The 19,803-nt window shown below is 39.8% G+C and overlaps 1 protein-coding gene across 2 annotated transcripts in view; it reads right to left on the bottom strand.

Moving 5' to 3' along the window:
* The window catches only part of SUGCT (succinyl-CoA:glutarate-CoA transferase), a 777,817-nt gene that overhangs the window by 113,037 nt on the left and 644,977 nt on the right, over window positions 1-19,803 (bottom strand). For both annotated transcript variants that reach the window (XM_005679346.3, XM_013963404.2), the window contains one exon: window positions 1,705-1,768. In XM_005679346.3, the coding sequence (XP_005679403.1) occupies window positions 1,705-1,768 (64 nt within the window). The remainder of the gene's footprint in view (window positions 1-1,704; window positions 1,769-19,803) is intronic.

The raw sequence follows: 19,803 nt of genomic DNA, 5'->3' as shown, positions 1-19,803 counted from the left end.
AGATAGACATAGCCAAAAGACACCTAGGTCCTATCAAAATTAAAGAAACAAAAGTAAAATTTTCCAAAAGGGGATTTAAAAGAGATTGCTGTACATCTGAGAATTTTATCAGCACATAATATACGCTCAATTATATAAATGAATAAATAATTTTCTTAGCTTTTATCAACATGCTGTTTTTTTTTTTCACTACTTTTCTATAGCCCATAGCTGTGTTGGTGGTTTAGTTGCTAAGTCATGTCTGACTCTTGCGACCCCATGAACAGTAGCCTGCAGGCTCCTCTGTCCATGGGATTTCCCAGGCAAAAATACTGTAGTGGGTTGCCATTTCCTTCTCCAGAGAATCTTCCTGACCCAGCAATCTAAACCACCTCCCCTGCATTGCAGGCATATTCTTTACCATTGAGCCACCAGGGAAGTCCCATATCCTATAGCATTTCCCTGTTAATATGTGATCCCAATCTGTGATATGCTTATACCTACTCTCTATCTTACGCACCTCCCTTAATTCAATACAATGTTCTGTATTCTCTTGAATATCAGGATTTCCTCCAATATGCTTTATTCATCATACTTCCCTCCTCTCATTCTTTTCATTTGGCCAATGGCCATGTCTAATCTGTTCTGGGACATTTTTATCCAGCTGCTCCCCAATCTTGTAATTAGATTATACCCCAAAACAACTTAATAACAGCGGTTATTCAAGAAATGAGATCTGATACCTATAGAAGTAAACACTTATGCCATTTGACTGAGGTGACTGAGGGATTTGAGAAATACTCAAATTTCAAGCATGGCAAACAGGATATAGTTTCAGGAAAACAATAACCAAAGTTATATTCTAACTAATTTTATTATTCTCTGTTAGAATGAAAGAAAAAATGAGGGAATGATTTGTGTATAGTTTGGAAAGAAAGGGACTCGGTGGACAAGTACATGGAGGGGCTTTCCAGCAGTGGCCAGAAGAGATACAGCAGATCTGAGGAATAGCAATTTCATGATCACTAGAGAAGTATGGTCTATGGGGGCTGATGGGTTGATTGCAAGCTGTCACTACAATTTGAATACTCTGAGATTTAGGCCTGAGGCTTCCGGCTACTGGAAAGAGAACACTCCCGGGACCTGAAAATCTTGTCCATTTACCTTAAGGCCAAAATGTCTTCAGTGAGTCTGTTGGGTATAAGTCAACTTCTACAAATTCAATATATCCTGGACTTACTGAAAGCATTTGGTTTTTTGATCTCAACAAAGCTAAGATCCATAACCTAAACCATAGTATGGGAAGAAAAAAAAAATGCCCTGGCCTGAGAAGTCAATAGCCTTGCTTGGACACCGCCTCTATGGTGCCTGGCTTGCTTTCTCATTCTCATATGAGCTAAGTACAATTTGATAATGTTTTCCACATCTATCGCCATCTATCTGTTGGCAGTGACATACGACACTTAAGTGAGTCCATGATTCCACAGAATGGAGTTACGTAATACAAGCACTTTTTGTCACCCAGACAATCAGAGTGAAGACACAAGTCTATAGCCTTAGCAAACATGCTTGTGAGTATGATTCTAGGATTCCCCTTTTACCCAAAATAAAAAATATGGATAATGTCTTTACAAGCTGTTTGGAGGCTCATAAATTACATGCAGATATCAGCACATGGAATAAATTTATGAAGAAAGGAGTTAAGAAAAATAAAGATTTTCAAACCTGGGACTGATATCTTCCCCACAGTTGGATGCTTCATCTCCATAATGAGGTCATTGTGTAACACCTAAAATGTAAAAAAAGAGAGAAAAATAACTTACAAAGTAAATTTATCTTCAATCTCAAGGGATGTGGAAAGATACTTACTCAATCCATTGAAAAAAATGATTATAAAACATAGAGATTTTTGAAATATTAATTTGAAAGTATTTGAGGTTAAAATGTTTTCATTTTATATTAAACCAAGTGAAGCCAAAAAGAATTAGAAGACTCAAGGGCTAGCCAACTTCATTTTTATAGTCTTCTTAGTCTTAAAAATGTTACTTGCTCTTAAATACAGGGTGTGATTCCCCCTTTTCATCTATTTTTGATCCTCTAAATATTAAAGCTCAGCCTCTTCCTCCATGACCTCAAGCAGGATTGGACCAAGGTCAACTGCAGAAGGACAGAATATGAGATGAACCAGGACCTGAAACAGAGGAGCCTACTGTAGTACAGATGTGCTCCTAGCAATTTCTTCAGTGGAAGGTGTGGGCAGTCAGTCCAGTTTGAAAGGTGAATCAGAATATCCAGGAGGCCCAGGGACCACATAAAGTGGACAAATTAAAGCCACTGTGACAAGCCATGATCAGAGCCAGCTGATAGGGAGCCCAGGTTAGAGGAGACCCTAGTCAGAGGCCTGAGCAGGAGACTGAAACCAAAGATGTTCTCAGTGGTCACAAGACCTTACTCATTAGACCAGGTTTTATAACTAGGACAAACTGAGAAAACTAGGGCAACTGAGAAAAAAAGCCATCCTGGAGGACTGATTCAATCTCATGCACTGGACCAAGACAGGTATTTGGTGTTTCATCAAGAAAGTGGGTCTTCCCAGATGGCACTAGTAGTAAAGCACCCATCTGTCAATGCAGGAGACATAAGAGAAGCAGGGTCAACCCCTGGGTAGGAAAGATCCCCAGGAGGAGGGCATGGCAATCGACTCAAGTATTCTTAACTAGAGAATCCCCAGGACAGAGCCTGGTGGACTACAGTTCATAGGGTTGCAGAGTCAGACATGACTAAAGTGACTTAGCACAGCACGCATCCAGAAAACAAACTAGATTTGACCTCAGGGTTAAGAGTCAAGGCAGTTGCTAGGACAAGGGTGTTCTATCAGAGCCCAACCAGCAGAAAGGCGGCTTGATGCTGAATCATTTGGCTACTCCCCTTCATGGATCACAGCCTTATTGTGGCGAACGGACTTGCATAATTCAATGAAGCTATGAGCCATGCCCTGCAGGATCATCCAAGACAGACAGTCAGATCATAGTGAAGAGTTCTGACAAAACCTGGTCCACTGGAGGAGGAAATTGCAAGTATTCTTGCCACGAGAACCCTATGAACAGTATGAAAAGGCAGAAAGATATGACACCAGAAGATGACTCCCCTGGGTTGGAAGGTGTCAAATATGCTACTAGGGAATAGCAAAAGGCAATTACTTATAGTTCCAGAAAGAATGAAACAGCTAGACCAAAGTGGAAATAGCACTCAGTTGTGGAAGTGTCTGTGGTGAAAGCAAGGTTCAGTGCTGTAAAGAATAGTATTGCATAGGAACCTGGAATGTTAGGTCCACAAATCAAGGTAAATTGGACATAGTCAAGTAGGAGAAGGCAAGATTGAACATCAACAACTTAGGAATCAGTGAACTAAAATGAACAGGAATGGGCTACTTTAATTCAGATGATAGTTATATCTACTACTGTGGTCAAGAATTACTTAGAAGAAATGGAGTAGCCATTATAGTCAACAAGAGTCTGAAATGCAGTACTCAGGTACAGTCTCAAAAACAACAGAATGATCTCAGTTTGTTTCCAAGGCAAACCATTCAGCATCACAGTAATCCAAGTTTATGCCCCAACCACTGATGCCAAAGAAGCTGAAGGTGACTGGTTCTATGAAGACCTACAACACCTTCTAGAACTAACACCAAAATTAAAAAAAAAAAAAAAAGATATCTTTTTCATCATAGGGGATTGGAATGCAAAAGAAGGAAGTCAAGAGATACCTGAATAATATGCAAGTTTGGCTTTGGAGTACAAAATGAACCAGGGCAAAGGCTAACAGTTTTGTCAAGGGAACACACTGGGCATAGCAAACACCCGTTCCCAACAATCCAAGAAACGACTCTACACATGGATATCACCAGATGGTCAAAACCAAAATCAGACTGATTATGTCCTTTACAACCAAAGATGGAAAAGCTCTATACAGTTAACAAAAACAAGAGCTGGAGCTGACCATGACTCAGATCATCAGCTCCTTACTGCAAAATTAAAGGTTTAAATTTAAGGAAATAGGGATAACCACTAAGCCATTCAGGTATGACCTAGATCAAATCTATTATGATTATACAGTATAGATTCAAGGGATTAGATCTGCTAGACAGTGTCTGAAGAACTATGGACAGAAGTTCATAACACTGTACAAGAGGCAGTGACCAAAACCATCCCAAAGAAAAAGGAATGCAAGAAGACACAGTGATTTTCTGAGGAGGCTTCACAAATAGCTGAAGGACGAAGAAAAGTGAAAGGCAAAGGAGAAAGGAAAGATGTACTCAACTGAAAGTAGAGTTCCAGGGAATAGCAAAGAGAGATAAAGCCTTCTTGAATGAAGAATGTGGGAAAAACAGAATGGGAAAGACTAGAGATCTCGTCAAGAAAAGTAGAGCTATCAAGGGAACATTTCATGCAAGGATAGGCATGATAAAGGACAGGACTGGAAAGGACCCAGCAGAAGCAGAAGAGATAAAGAAGAGGTGGCAAGAAAACACAAAAGAAATATACCAAAAGGTCTCAATGACCCAGATAACAATGATGGTGTGGTCAACTCACCTAGACCCATTCTGGAGGGTAAAGTAAAGTGGGTCTTAGGAAGCATTACTACAAACAAAGCTAGTGAAGGTGACAGAATTCCAGCTGAGCTATTTCAAATCCTAAAAGATGCTATAAAAGCACTGCCTTCAATATGTCAGCAAATTTTGGAAAACATCAGTGGCTACAGAACTGGAAAAGGTCAGCTTTCCAATCTCAAAGAAGGGCAATGCCAAACAATGTTCAAACTACCCGGTAATTACATTCATCTCACATGCTAGCAAGATTCTGCTCAAAATCCTTCAAGCTTGGCTTCATTAGTACTTGAACCAAAAATTCCAGATGTGCAAGTTGAGTTTAGAAAGGCAGAGGAACCAGAAATCAAATGGCCAACATTCACTGGATCATGGAGAAAGCAAGGGAATTCCAGAAAAACATCTAATTCTGCTTCATTGGCTACACTAAAACCTTTGACTCTGTGGATCACAACAAATGTGGAAAATTCTTAAAGAGATAGAATGCCAGACTACCTCATCTGTCTCCTGAGAAACCTGTATGCAGGTCAAGAAGCAACAGTTAGAACCTTACATGGAACAACAGACTGTTTCAAAATTGGGAAAGGAGGAAGACAAGTCTGTATATTGCCACCCTGCTTACTTAACTCACAGGCAGAGTACAGCATGCGAAACACTGGGTTGGATGAATCACAAGCTGGAATCAAGATTGCCAGGGGAAATATCAACAACCTCAGATATGCAGATGATACTACTCTAATGGCAGAAAGTGGAGAGGAACTAAAGAGAATCTCAATCAGTGTGAAAGAGAAGAGTGAAAAAACTGCCTTAAACTTAAAATTAGAAAAACCTAATATCAAGGCATCCACTCACATTATTTCATGGCAAATAGAAGGGGAAAAAAGTGGAAGCAGTGACAAATTTTATTTTCTTGGGCTCCAAAATCACTGTAGATGGTGACTGCAGGCATGAATTTAACTGACACTTGCTCCTTGGCAGAAGAGCTATGACAAACCTATACAGTGTATTAAAATTCAGAGACATCACTTTGATGACAAAAGACAATACAGTCAAAGCTATCATTTTTCCAGTACATATATAGATGTGAGAGTTGGACCATAAAGAAGACTGAGTGCTGAAGAATTGATGCTTTCAAATTGTGGTGCTAAAGAAGACTTTCTAGAGTCCCTTGGACAGAATGGAGATCAAACCAGTCAATCCTAAAGGAAATGAACTCTGAATATTCATTGGAAGGACTGATGCTGAAGCTGAATCTCCAATACTTTGGCCACTTGATGTGAAGAGCCAACTCACTTGAAAAGGACCTGATGCCAGGAAAGATTGAAGTCAGGAGAAGAATGGAATAACAGAGGATAAGATGGTTAGATAGCGAATGAGATGGAAAGATAACCAACTCAATGGACATGAATTTGAGTGAGGTCTGGGAGATAGTCAAGTACAGAGGAGACTGGCATGCTGCAGTCCATGGAGTTGCAAAGAGTCAGACACAACTTAGTGACTGAATAAAAACAATCACACTTGGCTACTGAAACAGAGCTACTTAAATCCTTGGCACAGAGAGGCTGTCATTTTTCCCTTGAGTGGGCAGGAAAACAAAAGCTGCCAGAGATCAAGTGCCCTCCAGTTGCAGGTAGAAGATGTGATGAGGGCATGGAACTAGATTCTAGAACACAAAAGTTGAATTATTGGCGGAAACATATTGTGTCACACACAAATGAAAATGCTACAAAGTTGTTTTTGTAAGTTAGGTCTTTACCAGTTGGAGGCAACCTGTGTATACTGCATCAGAGAACCCCCAAATTCAGTTTATTATTGCTATTACTGCATCTTATTGAGATGCATATGGGTGAATTACATATGGAGTGCTGTCTTCACCCGCACAGTCTACCAGGAGCAGAGCTTCTCTTGTGCTATTCTGTACATGGATCTAAAGGGCAAGATGCTTTGAACTGTGGTGCTAGAGAAGACTCTCGAGAGTCCCTTGGACTGCAAGATCAAACTAGTCAATCCTAAAAGAAATCAATCATGACTATTCATTATAAGGACTGATGTTGAAGCTCCAATACTTTGGCCACCTGATACAAAGAGCCAACTCATTAGAAAAGACCCTAATACTGGATAAGATTGAGATCAGGGAGGAGAGAGGGATGACAGAGGACAAGATGGTTGGATGGCATCACCGATTCAATGGACATGACTTTGAGCAAGCTCCAGGAGATGGTGAAGTACAGGGAAGCCTGGCGTGCTGCAGTCCATGGGATTGCAAAGAGTCAGACACGACTAGGCAACTGAACAACAACAAAAAGGGCAGAAGTATTGCCGTGGCCCAGTGAACTTATGGACCACATTTTCACACTAATATCCTAAAGAGTAGTACTTGTAATAGTTCTACAGCATTTTGAGCTTCAGGTTAAAGCAAGATTTGCAAATCCCTATCTTTATTATAATCTTTCCACAGAGCAAAAATGCATAAAATAAATAAACTAATAAAAATGTTTTCTGGGACCTCCCTGGTGATCCAGTGGTTAAGAATCCACCTTCCAATGCAGGGGACTCAGGTTCAATCCCTGGTTGGGGAACTGAGATCCCACATACTGAGAGGCAACTAAGCCTGAGTGCCACAACTAGAGAGGCCCACACACTGCAATAAGCCCCTGCACTATACACTACAGCTAGAGAAGCTGCACGCTGCGGCTGGAGAGGAGCCCCCACACCCTGGGACTAGAGAGAGTCCTACAACGCAACAAAGGCCCAACAAAGCCACAAAAAGGTTTTCTCACTTGGAAAACTCAGGGAGAGAGGATAAATTTCCTTAGTTTTATCTGTTTTCAGTGAGCTTATTGGTTGCATTATGGAATAAGCTATCAAGAAGACAACCTTCTGGGTAACTTTTTAAGGTGAGAACTATAACCCTTCTGTGGTTAAATATTCTGGCTGCCAGTGTTTTCTTTGGGAATGGGTGCCACTTTGGGAATGATGCTTTTTAAATGACCATGTCAAACCTTCTCATTAAGGGTGAAGTCAATGCCAGAAGGAGATCCTTTCTAGGAATGCCTTGCCTTTCTTTTGGCATCACCAGCTTTGCAGCCGAGAGCTGGCCAGAGAAAATTCTTGCCAGTGTTAGAATTGTGCTATAATTTCATTCTGGTGAGGCTCATTCTCAGCACCCGCCCAGCACAGCCTCCTCCTTTGTGGGGGTGGGGGCTAAATGCCAACTCGAGGTGCTAAATCTCAGTTCTACTGAGGACAGGAACAAAAATACCACGCTAAATTTCACTTGAAACAATTATCTGCACACTGAATCATTCTTCTCTCCTCGTATCTCTGTTGCCCTCCTGACTACCTCTTTGTAATAATACTGCAGTGCTACTCACAAAAGACAAAAGTGAGTGTTCTTAGCTAAATATAACTTAACTGATAGTGTTAAAATTAATTAACGCTGAATTTTAATCATGTAGCAAATGTGAAGTGTCAAACGTGAAAGGGTAGCTGGTAAAGGTCAAGGGACAGATGTCAAAGTTTTGCAAAGCAGAAGCTAGCAGCTGACTGAAGTTTTGCATGAAAGCAGCTTAAGGAGTGTACGCCTTTTAGTTCCTCCCCCACTGATGCCTATCTGCGACATTCCCAATATGAAAATTTCTTATCGAATTCGATCAATTCCTTTGCATTGGAAATTGTTCAACTTAAAGCAGAAATACAAATTCTTCTTATGTTTGCAAAGCAAAGTAATTCCATTTCTAATTTGCTGGAGTGTTTGTACAATTATGAGGTAAATGGGCTGCTCTAAGCCCCCATCTTCGGAAAGAATTGACTTATTCCCCTGGTTGGTGGCCACCTACTTATAAAATGTGAAATCAGAGGTCCAGCAAATTCCATAGGTTTTCTTTGTGAATCAGGTCAGATAATCTCAGAACAACTGAGACTGTGGCAGTGTTATTCCTGGAAACCCGGCCTGATTATTCGGAATGTTAGGAAACTCTCCAGCCTTGTTTGTGAGGCGAGTCCTGCTCTGTTCAATAACATATTCGAGAACCTCAGGATCCAGGCAGCCTGTCTGGATTTTAACAGAACTCTCTCTTGCTGCACTTTAGACCTAGGTCCCAGTCTAACTTCACCAGAAATGCAGAACTGCCACTTGCTACCATTTGTATAACGTTTCTTTTGTAATCCTTACTAAATATCTCCTTTTCTTTCTCTCATCCAAAGGCAACACCCTGATCTCTATTACCTTAACCAAGAAATTCAAATGTAAAGTGTTTTCTTTTCTGACCACTAACAATATAATGGGGGGCCTCAGCCTTAGGGAACTTCAACTGCCATTTTCCTTGAAGGAAATTTCATGCCTGGAACCTCAGTCTGGCCACTCAGGATATTCTTTGTTGCGTAATGAGTTATTTTAAACTAAGGTGAAGGACCTTCTCAAGAATTCTGATGTGTACTTTGTCCTTCCTTTAACTTATTTTATCTTCCTTCAATCCTTCATGGTTTGGTAGCTCTTCAAAATTGAATTTCTTCTTGAAGTTTCAAAAGCCTCCTCTTGATAAGAATAGAATTGTAGACAGTGCACCAATCTCTCTCACAAAGTATCAGGCCTATTTAAAATAAGGTCTCTCATTCTTCCTCAAGAGTTTTACAGATTGACAGCCTAATGATAGAGTCAAATGGTAATGTATTAATGATGGGGGGGGAAGAGTAAAATGTATACCTTAAAGCCATGTGGGAAATAAAAGTTTAAGTGAGAAAGTCTTTTTATAAAGTCCTATAGTAGGAATGGCAGAAAAAAGTCTATAATATAGTACTAGCAAGGAAAAAATATGTAGGGGGGAAAAAAACAAAAACACAAAAATCAATACCCACTACATAAGCAGTGTGGAGAAGGGAACGGCAACTCACTCCAGTATTCTTGCCTGGAGAATGCCATGAAAAGAGAAGCCTAGAAGGCTACAGTCCATGGAATCACAAGAGTCGGACACGAATGAGTGACCCTGACACACACACATATAAGCAGTGAAAATTTCTAGGAAAAGCAAGGGATCTGAGTCAAGAGTAGAATTAGCAAGCCATATACAAATAAAAAGAGAGAGATAGAGTATTGGCATTAAGTGATGAACACAAAGTTCAGTTCAGTTGCTCAGTCGTATCTGACTCTTTGCGACCCCAAGGACTGCAGTATGGCAGGCCTCCCTGTCCATCACCAGCTCCCGGAGTTTACTCAAACTTATGTCCATTGAGTCAGTGATGCCATCCAACCACCTCATCCTCTGTCATCCCCTTCTCTTCGTGCCTTCAGTCTTTCCCAGCATCAGAGTCTTTTCAAATGAGTCCGTTCTTCACATCAGGTGGCCAAAGTATTGGAGTTTCAGCTTCAGCATTATTCCTTCCAATGAATATTCAGGACTGATTTCCTTTAGGATGGACTGGTTGGATCTCCTTGCAGTCCAAGGGATTCTCAAGAGTCTTCTTCAACACCACAGTTCAAAACCATCAAAGGATGGACACAAAGGATATGTGTAAAAGACCTTATAAAAAATCAGTGTAATACCATCAGTGACATTAACAAAGATGCCCAAAAGAGAAACAATCTATTCATTCATGAAAGAGCTGAGAGTAAAAGGATTAATGAACTGGCATTCAAGGTGCCTATATTTAGAAGGTAGGCAAAGAGAGACCTGAGCCAATTTTTTATAACACAGTTTCCATTCCATAATGAAGGAGTAATATCCAATGAGCAAAAGTAAGTAACTGTATATCTTGGAAGGAAAGGAAAAGATGTAGGTCAAGGAGGTCAGTAAAAGTCACAGAACAAAGATGATATTGAAATAAAGCATAAGGTTAATTACAACGATACATATAATAACAGCAGCTTTTGCTCAACAAAACTCAAGGGTCAGACATTATGTCAGGAACTAAAGAGTTACCTCCATTTAATCCTCTTAGTGAAAGGATTAATTAACTAGATAAGAATTGTTATTGCCAGCATTTCTACTAATAACATGATGAAAGCCTAAAGTGGTTAAATAAAATACTCCCAAGATTTTATAAATTAATAAGTAGCTGACTTTGGATTATAATTTAGGTATGTCTGACCCTAAACTCTTAATCAGTTGGAGACTTACTAAGATAAAAAGTAGAAAAGCATCATTTGATTTACCATTAAAATAACTAGCTGATGTGGTCAATTCTGTAAAATAAATTAGTCAATTTATTGGGGGAGAAATCAGCCAAATGGATTGCCTGACACCATGCAGCCCAATTAATGAATACACTGAACTGCTCCCCTTCTAGGTAGCCAAGGATATTCTGGCTCCCACAGAAACAAAGGTTGTGGAAAGAGGAAGCATTCTGGTCTGGGACTGGCTGAGATTTTGAGGGGGATCACTAACCAAACTGATCACATGAACCACAGCCTTGTCTAGCTCAATGAAACTATGAGCCATACCGTATAGGGCCCCCCAAGACAGACAGATCATGGCGGAGAGTTCTGACAAAATGTGGTCCACTGGAGAAGCAAATGGCAAACCACTTCAGTATTCTTGCCTTGAGAACCCCATAAACAGTGTGAAAAGGCACAAAGGTATGACACTGAAAGATGAACTCTCTCCCCTGGTAGGTGCTCAATATGCTACTGGAGAAGAGTGGAGAAATAACTCCATAAGCATGAAGAGATGGAATCAAAGCAAAAACAACACCCAGTTGTGGATGTGACGGGTGATGGAAGTAAACTCTGATGCTGTAAAGAGCAATATTGCATAGGAACCTGGAATGTTAGGTCCATGAATCAAGGAAAATTGGAAGTGATCAAACAGGAGATGGCAAGAGTGAACATCAACATTTTAGGAATCAGTGAACTAAAATGGACTGGAATGGGTGAATTTAACTCAGATGACCAATATATCTACTACTGCGGGCAAGAATCCCTTAGAAGAACTAGAGTAGCCATAATAGTCAACGAAAGACTCTGAAATGCAGTACTTGGATGCAATCTCAAAAATGACAGAATTATCTCTGTTCATTTCCAAGGCAAACCATTCAATATCACAGTAATCGAAGTCTATGCCCTGACTAGTAATGCTGAAGAAGCTGAAGTTGAACGGTTCTATGAAGACCTACAAGACCCTTAAGAATTAACACCCAAAAAGACGTCCTTTTCATTATAGGGGACAGGAATGCAAAAGTAGGAAGTCAAGAGCTACCTGGAGCAACGGGCAAATTCGGCCTTGGAGTACAAAACAAAGCTGGTCAAAGGCTAGCAGAGTTTTGCCAAGAGAATGCACTGGTCATAGCAAACACTCTCTTCCAAAAACATTAGAGAAGACTCGACATATGGACATCACCAGATGGTCAATACTGAAATCGGATGGATTATATTCTTTGCAGCCAAAAATGGAGAAGTTCTATACAGTCAGCAAAAACAAGACCAGTAGCTGACTGTGGCTCAGATCATGAACTCCTTATTGCCAAATTCAGACTTAAATTGAAGAAAGTAGGGAAAACCACTAGACTATTCAGGTATGACCAAAATCAAATCCCTTATGATTATACAGTGGAAGTGACAAATAGATACAAGGGATTAGATCTGACAGACAGACTGCCTGAAGAACTATGGATGGAGGTTCGAGACATTGTACAGAAGGTAGTGATCAAGACCATCTGCAAGAAAAAGAAATGCAAAAAGACAAAACGGTTGTGAGGATTAAGTGACATAAAAAATGCAAAGCAGTGAGCATGCTGCCTTGGACAGAGTAAGCTCAGAATGAAGTGAAGTGAAGTGAAGTGAAAATTGCTTAGACATGTCCAACTCTTTGTGACTTAGTCCATGGAATTCTCCAGGCTAGAATACTGCTAGCCTTTCCCTTCTCCAGGGGATTTTCCCAACCCAGGGACTGAACCCAGGTCTCACACTGCAGGCAGATTCTTTACCAGCTAAACCACAAGGGAAGCCCAAGCTCAGAATACATGGCATCTGTTTTTCATTATTGATAGACTAGGTTCAAACTCTAGTTTTAAGGACCAGCTATGTGGCTCTGAGGCACATTTGTTCATGCAACAAACAAATGTTAAATGTATTAATGGTAATGAGTAATAATAAGTATTAAATGCCTACTAATGTGCTGTGATTTGTTAAGCACTAAGGGAAAACTGGTTCACAGAAAAAAAGTAAAGTCCTTGCCCTCAAGAAGCATGTGTGTATGTGCTCCGTCCTGTCCGACTCTGGGACTCCATGTACCGTAGCCCACCAGGCTCCTCTGTCCATGGAGTTTTCCAGGCAAGAATACTGGATTGTGTTGCACTGGTCTCTTATTATTACACAATGTCTGTTTATTTTTATGCTACATTTTCAGTACTTTGAACATTATCTGGCACTATCTGGTAGATGTTCAACAGTATTTATAGACCTTACTGAGTTAAATATACTAGTTATTAATATTTGCTTATTTAAGTAGTAAGTGCTTCCTTTTGGTTTCATTTTTGTATGGGTAGGGGAGATGGTCTGGTATTCCCATCTCTTTCAGAATTTTCCACAGTTTATTGTGATCCACACAGTCAAAGGCTTTGGCATAGTTAATAAAGTAGAAATAAATGTTTTTCTGGAACTCTCTTGCTTTTTCCATGATCCAGAGGATGTTGGCAATTTGATCTCTGGTTCCTCTGCCTTTTCTAAAACCAGCTTGAACATCTGGAAGTTCACAGTTCACGTATTGCTGAAGCCTGGCTTGGAGAATTTTGAGCATTACTTTACTAGCGTGTGAGAAGAGTGCAATTGTGTGGTAGTTGGAGCATTCTTTGGCGTTTCCTTTCTTTGGGATTAGAATGAAAACTGACCTTTTTCAGTCCTGTGGCCACTGCTGAGTTTTCCAAATTTGCTGGCATATTGTGTGCAGCACTTTCACAGCATCATCTTTCAGGATTTGAAATATCTCTACTGGAATTCCATCACCTCCACTAGCTTTGTTTGTAGTGATGCTTTCTAAGGCCCACCTGACTTCACTTTCCAAGATGTCTGGCTCTAGGTGAGTGATCACACCATCATGATTATCTGGGTCATGAAGATCCTTTTTGTACAGTTCTTCTGTGTATTCCCCTCATCTCTTCTTAATATCTTCTGCTTCTGTTAGGTCCATACCATTTCTGTCCTTTATCGAGCCCATCTTTGCATGAAATGTTCCCTTGGTATCTCTAATTTTCTTGAAGAGATCTCTAGTCTTTCCCATTCTGTTGTTTTCCTCTATTTCTTTGCATCGAAGCAACCATTAGAACTGGACATGGAACAACAAATAGGAAAAAGAGTGCGTCAAGGCTGTATATTGTCACCCTGCTTATTTAACTTATATGCAGAGTACATCATGAGAAAGGCTGGGCTGGAAGAAACACAAGCTGGAATCAAGATTGCTGGGAGAAATATCAATAACCTCAGCTATGCAGATGACACCACCCTTATGGCAGAAAGTGAAGAGGAACTAAAAAGCCTCTTGATGAAAGTGAAAGAGGAGAGTGAGAAAGTTGGCTTAAAGCTCAACATTCAGAAAATGAAGACCATGGCATCCGGTCCCATCACTCCATGGGAAATAGGTGGAGAAACAGTGAAAACAGTGTCAGACTTTATTTTTTGGGGCTTCAAAATCACTGCAGATGGTGAGTGCAGCCATGAGATTAAGAGACGCTTACTCCTTGGAAGAAAAGTTATGACCAACATATTCAAAAGCAGAGACATTACTTTGCCGACTAAGGTCCATCTAGTCAAGGCTATGGTTTTTCCAGTAGTCATGTATGGATGTGAGAGTTGGACTGTGAAGAAGGCTGAGCGCCGAAGAATTGATGCTTTTGAACTGTGGTATTGGAGGCTATGGTTTTTCCAGTAGTCATGTATGGATGTGAGAGTTGGACTGTGAAGAAGGCTGAGCGCCGAAGAATTGATGCTTTTGAACTGTGGTGTTGGAGAAGACTCTTGAGAGTCCCTTGGACTGCAACGAGATCCAACCAGTCCATTCTGAAGGAGATCAATCCTGGGATTTCTTTGGAAGGAATGATGCTAAAGCTGAAATTCCAGTACTTTGGCCACCTCATGCAAAGAGTTGACTCATTGGAAAAGACTCTGATGCCAGGAGGGATTCGGGGCAGGAGAAGAAGGGGACGACTGAGGATGAGATGGCTGGATGGCATCACTGACTAGATGAACGCGAGTCTGAGTGAACTCCGGGAGTTGGTGATGGACAAGGAGGCTTGGCATTCTGCAATTCATGGGGTCGCAAAGAGTCGGACACGACTGAGCGACTGAACTGAACTGAACTGAACTGAGGGGAGATGGAAGGAGTACTCTTGTTTGAAGCTTTTAATAAATCCCTAAAGTTCTCTTGACCAAAATGTATTCATTTTTAAGAACATTGTTCCGTTGTTCTGTTGTAATTCCCTCAGTTTCCTGAAGTTTTCCAGGTGATCCTGAATCTTTCCTAGATACTGCACATTCCAGAGGCCATGCTGACAAGCTCTACAAGGATCACAGCCATTAACCGTGGAAGAAACCCAAAAGGGTAAATCTAGGAATTCAGCAAAACAATGGGCATCACATTTACAGGTAAAGTGAATCTAGCCACACTTGAAGAAAACAATTATAACTTTCTTGAGAACACTTAGAAAGCCATTTCCAAAACATGTAATATTCACATAAGAAGTTAAAAAAAAAAGCACTGGAGTAATCTCATTTATTGTACTGTACATTTTATCAGTGTAGTCTTTACTCTGGCTCAATAAAACATATTTGAAAAGTTACATAACTGAAGGCATAACTTAAAATTAACAAGTCAAATTTAATTCAACTGTTCCTGAAAACCATGACCACAAAAAGAACAAAGATAATGTATAAATTCATAAAAACTTGACATGTAATTGCCTAACTTTACTTGCACAACGGAAATCAGACTTAAATGCTGACATTGTTGGTTTTCTTATTTCTTTTGAAACAATTACTGTATCCTAACTTTTTCCTGGTGCTAACAATGCACATGACACAGACTTTCCCCTCTTTTCTCTAATTAAAAATATTAATATTAATCATCCAAAGAGGTATTATAATATATATCATAGTTTGAGTTCTAATCAAACGACCACCCATGCACCCAGCTTAAGAAACAAAACATTAACAAAATGTTTAAACTCTTAAGTTTGCCTCAATCCCTCCCTTCTCCATCCCCAAATAATCATTTCCCTGAATTTTTTTTATCATTTCCTTTTTTAAAAAATCTGTACTCCATATTCACATATCTCTTAATAATTTAGTCCTTGCTTTCACCTATTTATATCAGTGAACTCATGAGCCTGCATCCTTCCTGACTTGCTTTTTCTCTCAGCATTGTTAGTGAGAATCTTCTAATTTTGAAGCTTGTGGCCATGGCCCAATTGTGATCATTCATGTAAGGTATGCCATTACATAAACTTAACATAATTTATTCGGAGAAGGCAATGGCACCGCACTCCAGTACTCTTGTCTGGAAAGTCCCATGGATGGAGGAGCCTGGTGGGCTGCAGTCCATGGGGTCGCTAAGAGTCGGACACGACTGAAGCGACTTAGCAGCAGCAGCAACATAATTTATTAATTCATTCTACTCTTTTGTTGTTTCCGGTTATTTCACCATGATAAGTAATGCTGCTCTTAACCCATCTCTTCATGCAACATACATTTCAGCTTATTTTTTTAAATGATTTATCAACCATTCTCACCAGCAGTGAATATTATTTTCAGTTGCTTTATATTCTTAGCAAAACTTGATGTCCTCAGAGTTTTTAGGTTTTCCCAATCTAATCGTTGTGTGATGTTATCTTATTGAGGCTTTAGATTTTATTTCCTTGATTGCATTACCAATCAATTCAGTTCAGTTTAGTCTCTCAGTCCTGTCCAACTCTTTGTGACCCCATGGACTACAGCACGCCAGGCCTCCCTGTCCATCACCAACTCCCGGAACCTACCCAAACTCATGTCCATTGAGTTGGTGATGCTGTCCAACCATCTCATCCTCTGTATCCCCTTCTCCTTCCAGCTTCAATCTTTCCCAGCATTAGGGTCTCTTCAAATTGAATCAGTTCTTTGCATCATGTGGCCAAAGTATTGGAGTTTCAGCTTCAGGATCAGTCCTTCCAATGAATATTCAGGACTTATTTCCTTTAGGATGGACTGGTTTGATCTCCTTGCAGTCCAAGAACTCTCAAGAGTCTTTTCCAACACCACAGTTCAAAAGTATCAATTCTTCGGTGCTCAGCTCTCTTTATAGTCCAACTTTCACATCCATACAAGATTACTGAAAAAAATCATAGCTTGGACTAGATGGATCTTTGTTGGTAAAGTAATGTCTCTGCTTTTTAATATGCTGCCAAGATTGACCATAGCTTTCCTTCCAAGGAGCAAGCATCTTTTAATTTCATGGCTGCAGTCACCATCTGCAGTGATTTTGCAGCCCAAGAAAATAAAATATTTCACTGTTTCCATTGTTTCCCCATCTATTTCCCATGAAGTGATGGGACCAGATGCCATGATCTTCATTTTTTGAAAGCTGAGTTTTAAGACATCTTTTTCACTCTCCTCTTTCACTTTCATCAATAGGCTCTTCAGTTCCTCTTTGCTTTCTGCCATAAGGGTGGTGTCATCTGCGTATCTGAGGTTATTGATATTTCTCCCAGCAATCTTGATCCCAGCTTGTGCTTCATCCAACCCGGCATTTCACATGATGTACTCTGAATATAAGCTAAATAAGCAGGGTGACAATATGCAGCCTTGACGTACTCCTTTCCCGATTTGGAACTAGTCTGTTGTTCCATGTCCAGTTCTAACTGGACCTGCATACTTGCTTCTGGACTTGCTTCTTGACCTGCATACAGATTTCTCAAGAGGCAGGTCACGTGGTCTGGTATTCCCATCTCTTTCAGAATTGTCAGGTTTGTGGTGATCCACACAGTCAAAGGTTTTGGCATAGTCAATAAAGCAGAAATAGATGTTTTTCTGGAACTCTGGCTTTTTTGATAATCCAGCGGATGTTGGCAATTTGATCTCTGGTTCCTCTGCCTTTTTTAAAACCAGCTTGAACATCTGGAAGTTCATGGTTTACATATTGTTGAAGTATGGCTTAGAAAATTTTGAGCATTACTTTACTAGGGTGTGAGATGAGTGCAATTGTGCAATAGTTTGAGCATTCTTTGGCATTGCCTTTCTTTGGGATTGGAATGAAAACTGACCTTTTTCAGTCCTGTGGCCACTGCTGAGTCTTTCAAATGTGCTGGCATATTGAGTGCAGCACTGTCACAGCATCATCTTTTTGGATTTGAAACAGCTCCACTGGAATTCCATCACCTCCACTAGCTGTGTTCCTAGTGATGTGTCCTATTACCAATAAGGTTGCGTATACTTCCCACGCTCAGTAGGTATTTATATTTCTTCAGTGAAATGCTTGTTCAAGTGATTTGCATGTTTTCTATTGGCTTAATTATTTTTTCTCATTGATTCATAGAGTTATTTATATATTCTGGCTTTAAGTCCATTGGAACATAAATTGAAAATATTATGGTTTTATTTTTTCACTCACTTGCTAATGAAAGAAATAAAAGGGGACTTGTATGAATGGGGAAGCATATTATATTCTTGGATAGGAAGAATCAACATTGTAAAGATGTCAATCCTCAGATTTATCTTTGAGGAGGTTCAATGTAACTCTTACTAAAATCCTAGCAAAGTTGTTTGAATCTATAAGAAGCTTATTCTAAAATTTATTTGGAAAGACAAAATCCCCAGAATGACTTAAATAAGAATTAACTGAAAGGGAATCAGTCCATACGACATAAAGTTATACCATATAATTGCTCTATACTATATCACTGCTAAAACAGTATGGTATTGGCAGAGGGATAAATACATAAATTGACAAAATAGAGAGCTCAAGACATATATCCATACAGATGTTCCCAAATAATATCTGGCAAAGGTGTAAATGCAGTGGAAGAGGGCTAGACTCTTCAACAAATTATATTGGAGCAATTGGGAAAAGGGAAGAAAAAAAGAATCACAACCTAAATCTCATCTCATAACTCAAACAAAATTAACTCAAAATGGATCATGGACTTCAATATATAATTTAAAACTATAAAATCTTAGAAATAAATATTTGGCATTGCTCTAAAACGGATCACATTAAGGGGATGAAAAAGCTAAGACTAGGAGAAATATTTGCAAGCAATATATCTGACAAAGAAACTAGTATCTGGTATATATAAAAAGAACTCTTGCAACTTAATAGTAAAAAATAAATCTAATTAGAAGATAGGCAAAAGACATGCACAGACATTTCATTGAAAAAGATACACTGATGGCAAAGCACATGAAAAGTTTTTACATCATTAGCCATTAGGGAGATGCAAATTAAAAGCACAAGGAAATATTACTAAATATCTATCAGAATGGCTACAACTCATAAAGTGCCATCAAATATTAGCAAGTGCTTCCCAGGCGGCACAGTGGTAAAGAATCCACCTGCCAATGAAGGAGATGCATGAGACATGGGTTCAGTCCCTGGGTGGGGAAGATTCCCCCAGAGGAGGAAGTAGCAGCTAACTCACTCTAGTATTTTTGTCTGGAAAATCCCATGGGCAGAGAAACTTGGCAGAATACAGTCCATGGGATCACAAATAGTTGGACACGACTGAGTGACTGAGAACACATGCATGCAAATATTGGTAAAGAGAAACTGGACCACGCATACATTTCTGATGAGAAAGTAAAATGGTAGAGCGATTGCAGAAAACAGCTTGGGAGTTTTTCAAGAAGTAAACGTGCAGCAGGATATGACCCAGTAGTTGCACACCTGAGCCTTTATTCTTGATAAAGTAAAAGTTATGTTCATACAAAAGCCTGCACCTCAATGTTCATAGAGCTTTATTTGTAGCCCCAAACTGGAAACAACACAGATATTCTTCAAACAGTGAATTATTAAGCCAAGTGTGCTACATCCATATTAGAAAATACTCCTAGTCAATAAAAAGGAACCGACAATTGATTCATACAACAACATGTATGAATCTTCAGGGAATTAGGATCAGTGAAAAAGGCAAGCCCCCAAAGGTTACGTTTATATATGTAACCTATAGAATATGTTACATGTGCTCAGTCACTCAAAGCCCACCAAGTTCCTTTGTCCATGGAATTTCTCAAGCTAGATTGCAGTGGGTTGCCATTTCTTCCT

Source organism: Capra hircus, chromosome 4, assembly GCF_001704415.2.
Source record: "Capra hircus breed San Clemente chromosome 4, ASM170441v1, whole genome shotgun sequence".
Classification (NCBI taxonomy): Eukaryota; Metazoa; Chordata; class Mammalia; order Artiodactyla; family Bovidae; genus Capra; species Capra hircus.
Note: the sequence above shows the minus strand (reverse complement) of the source record. Positions and strands in the feature narration are given on the sequence as shown.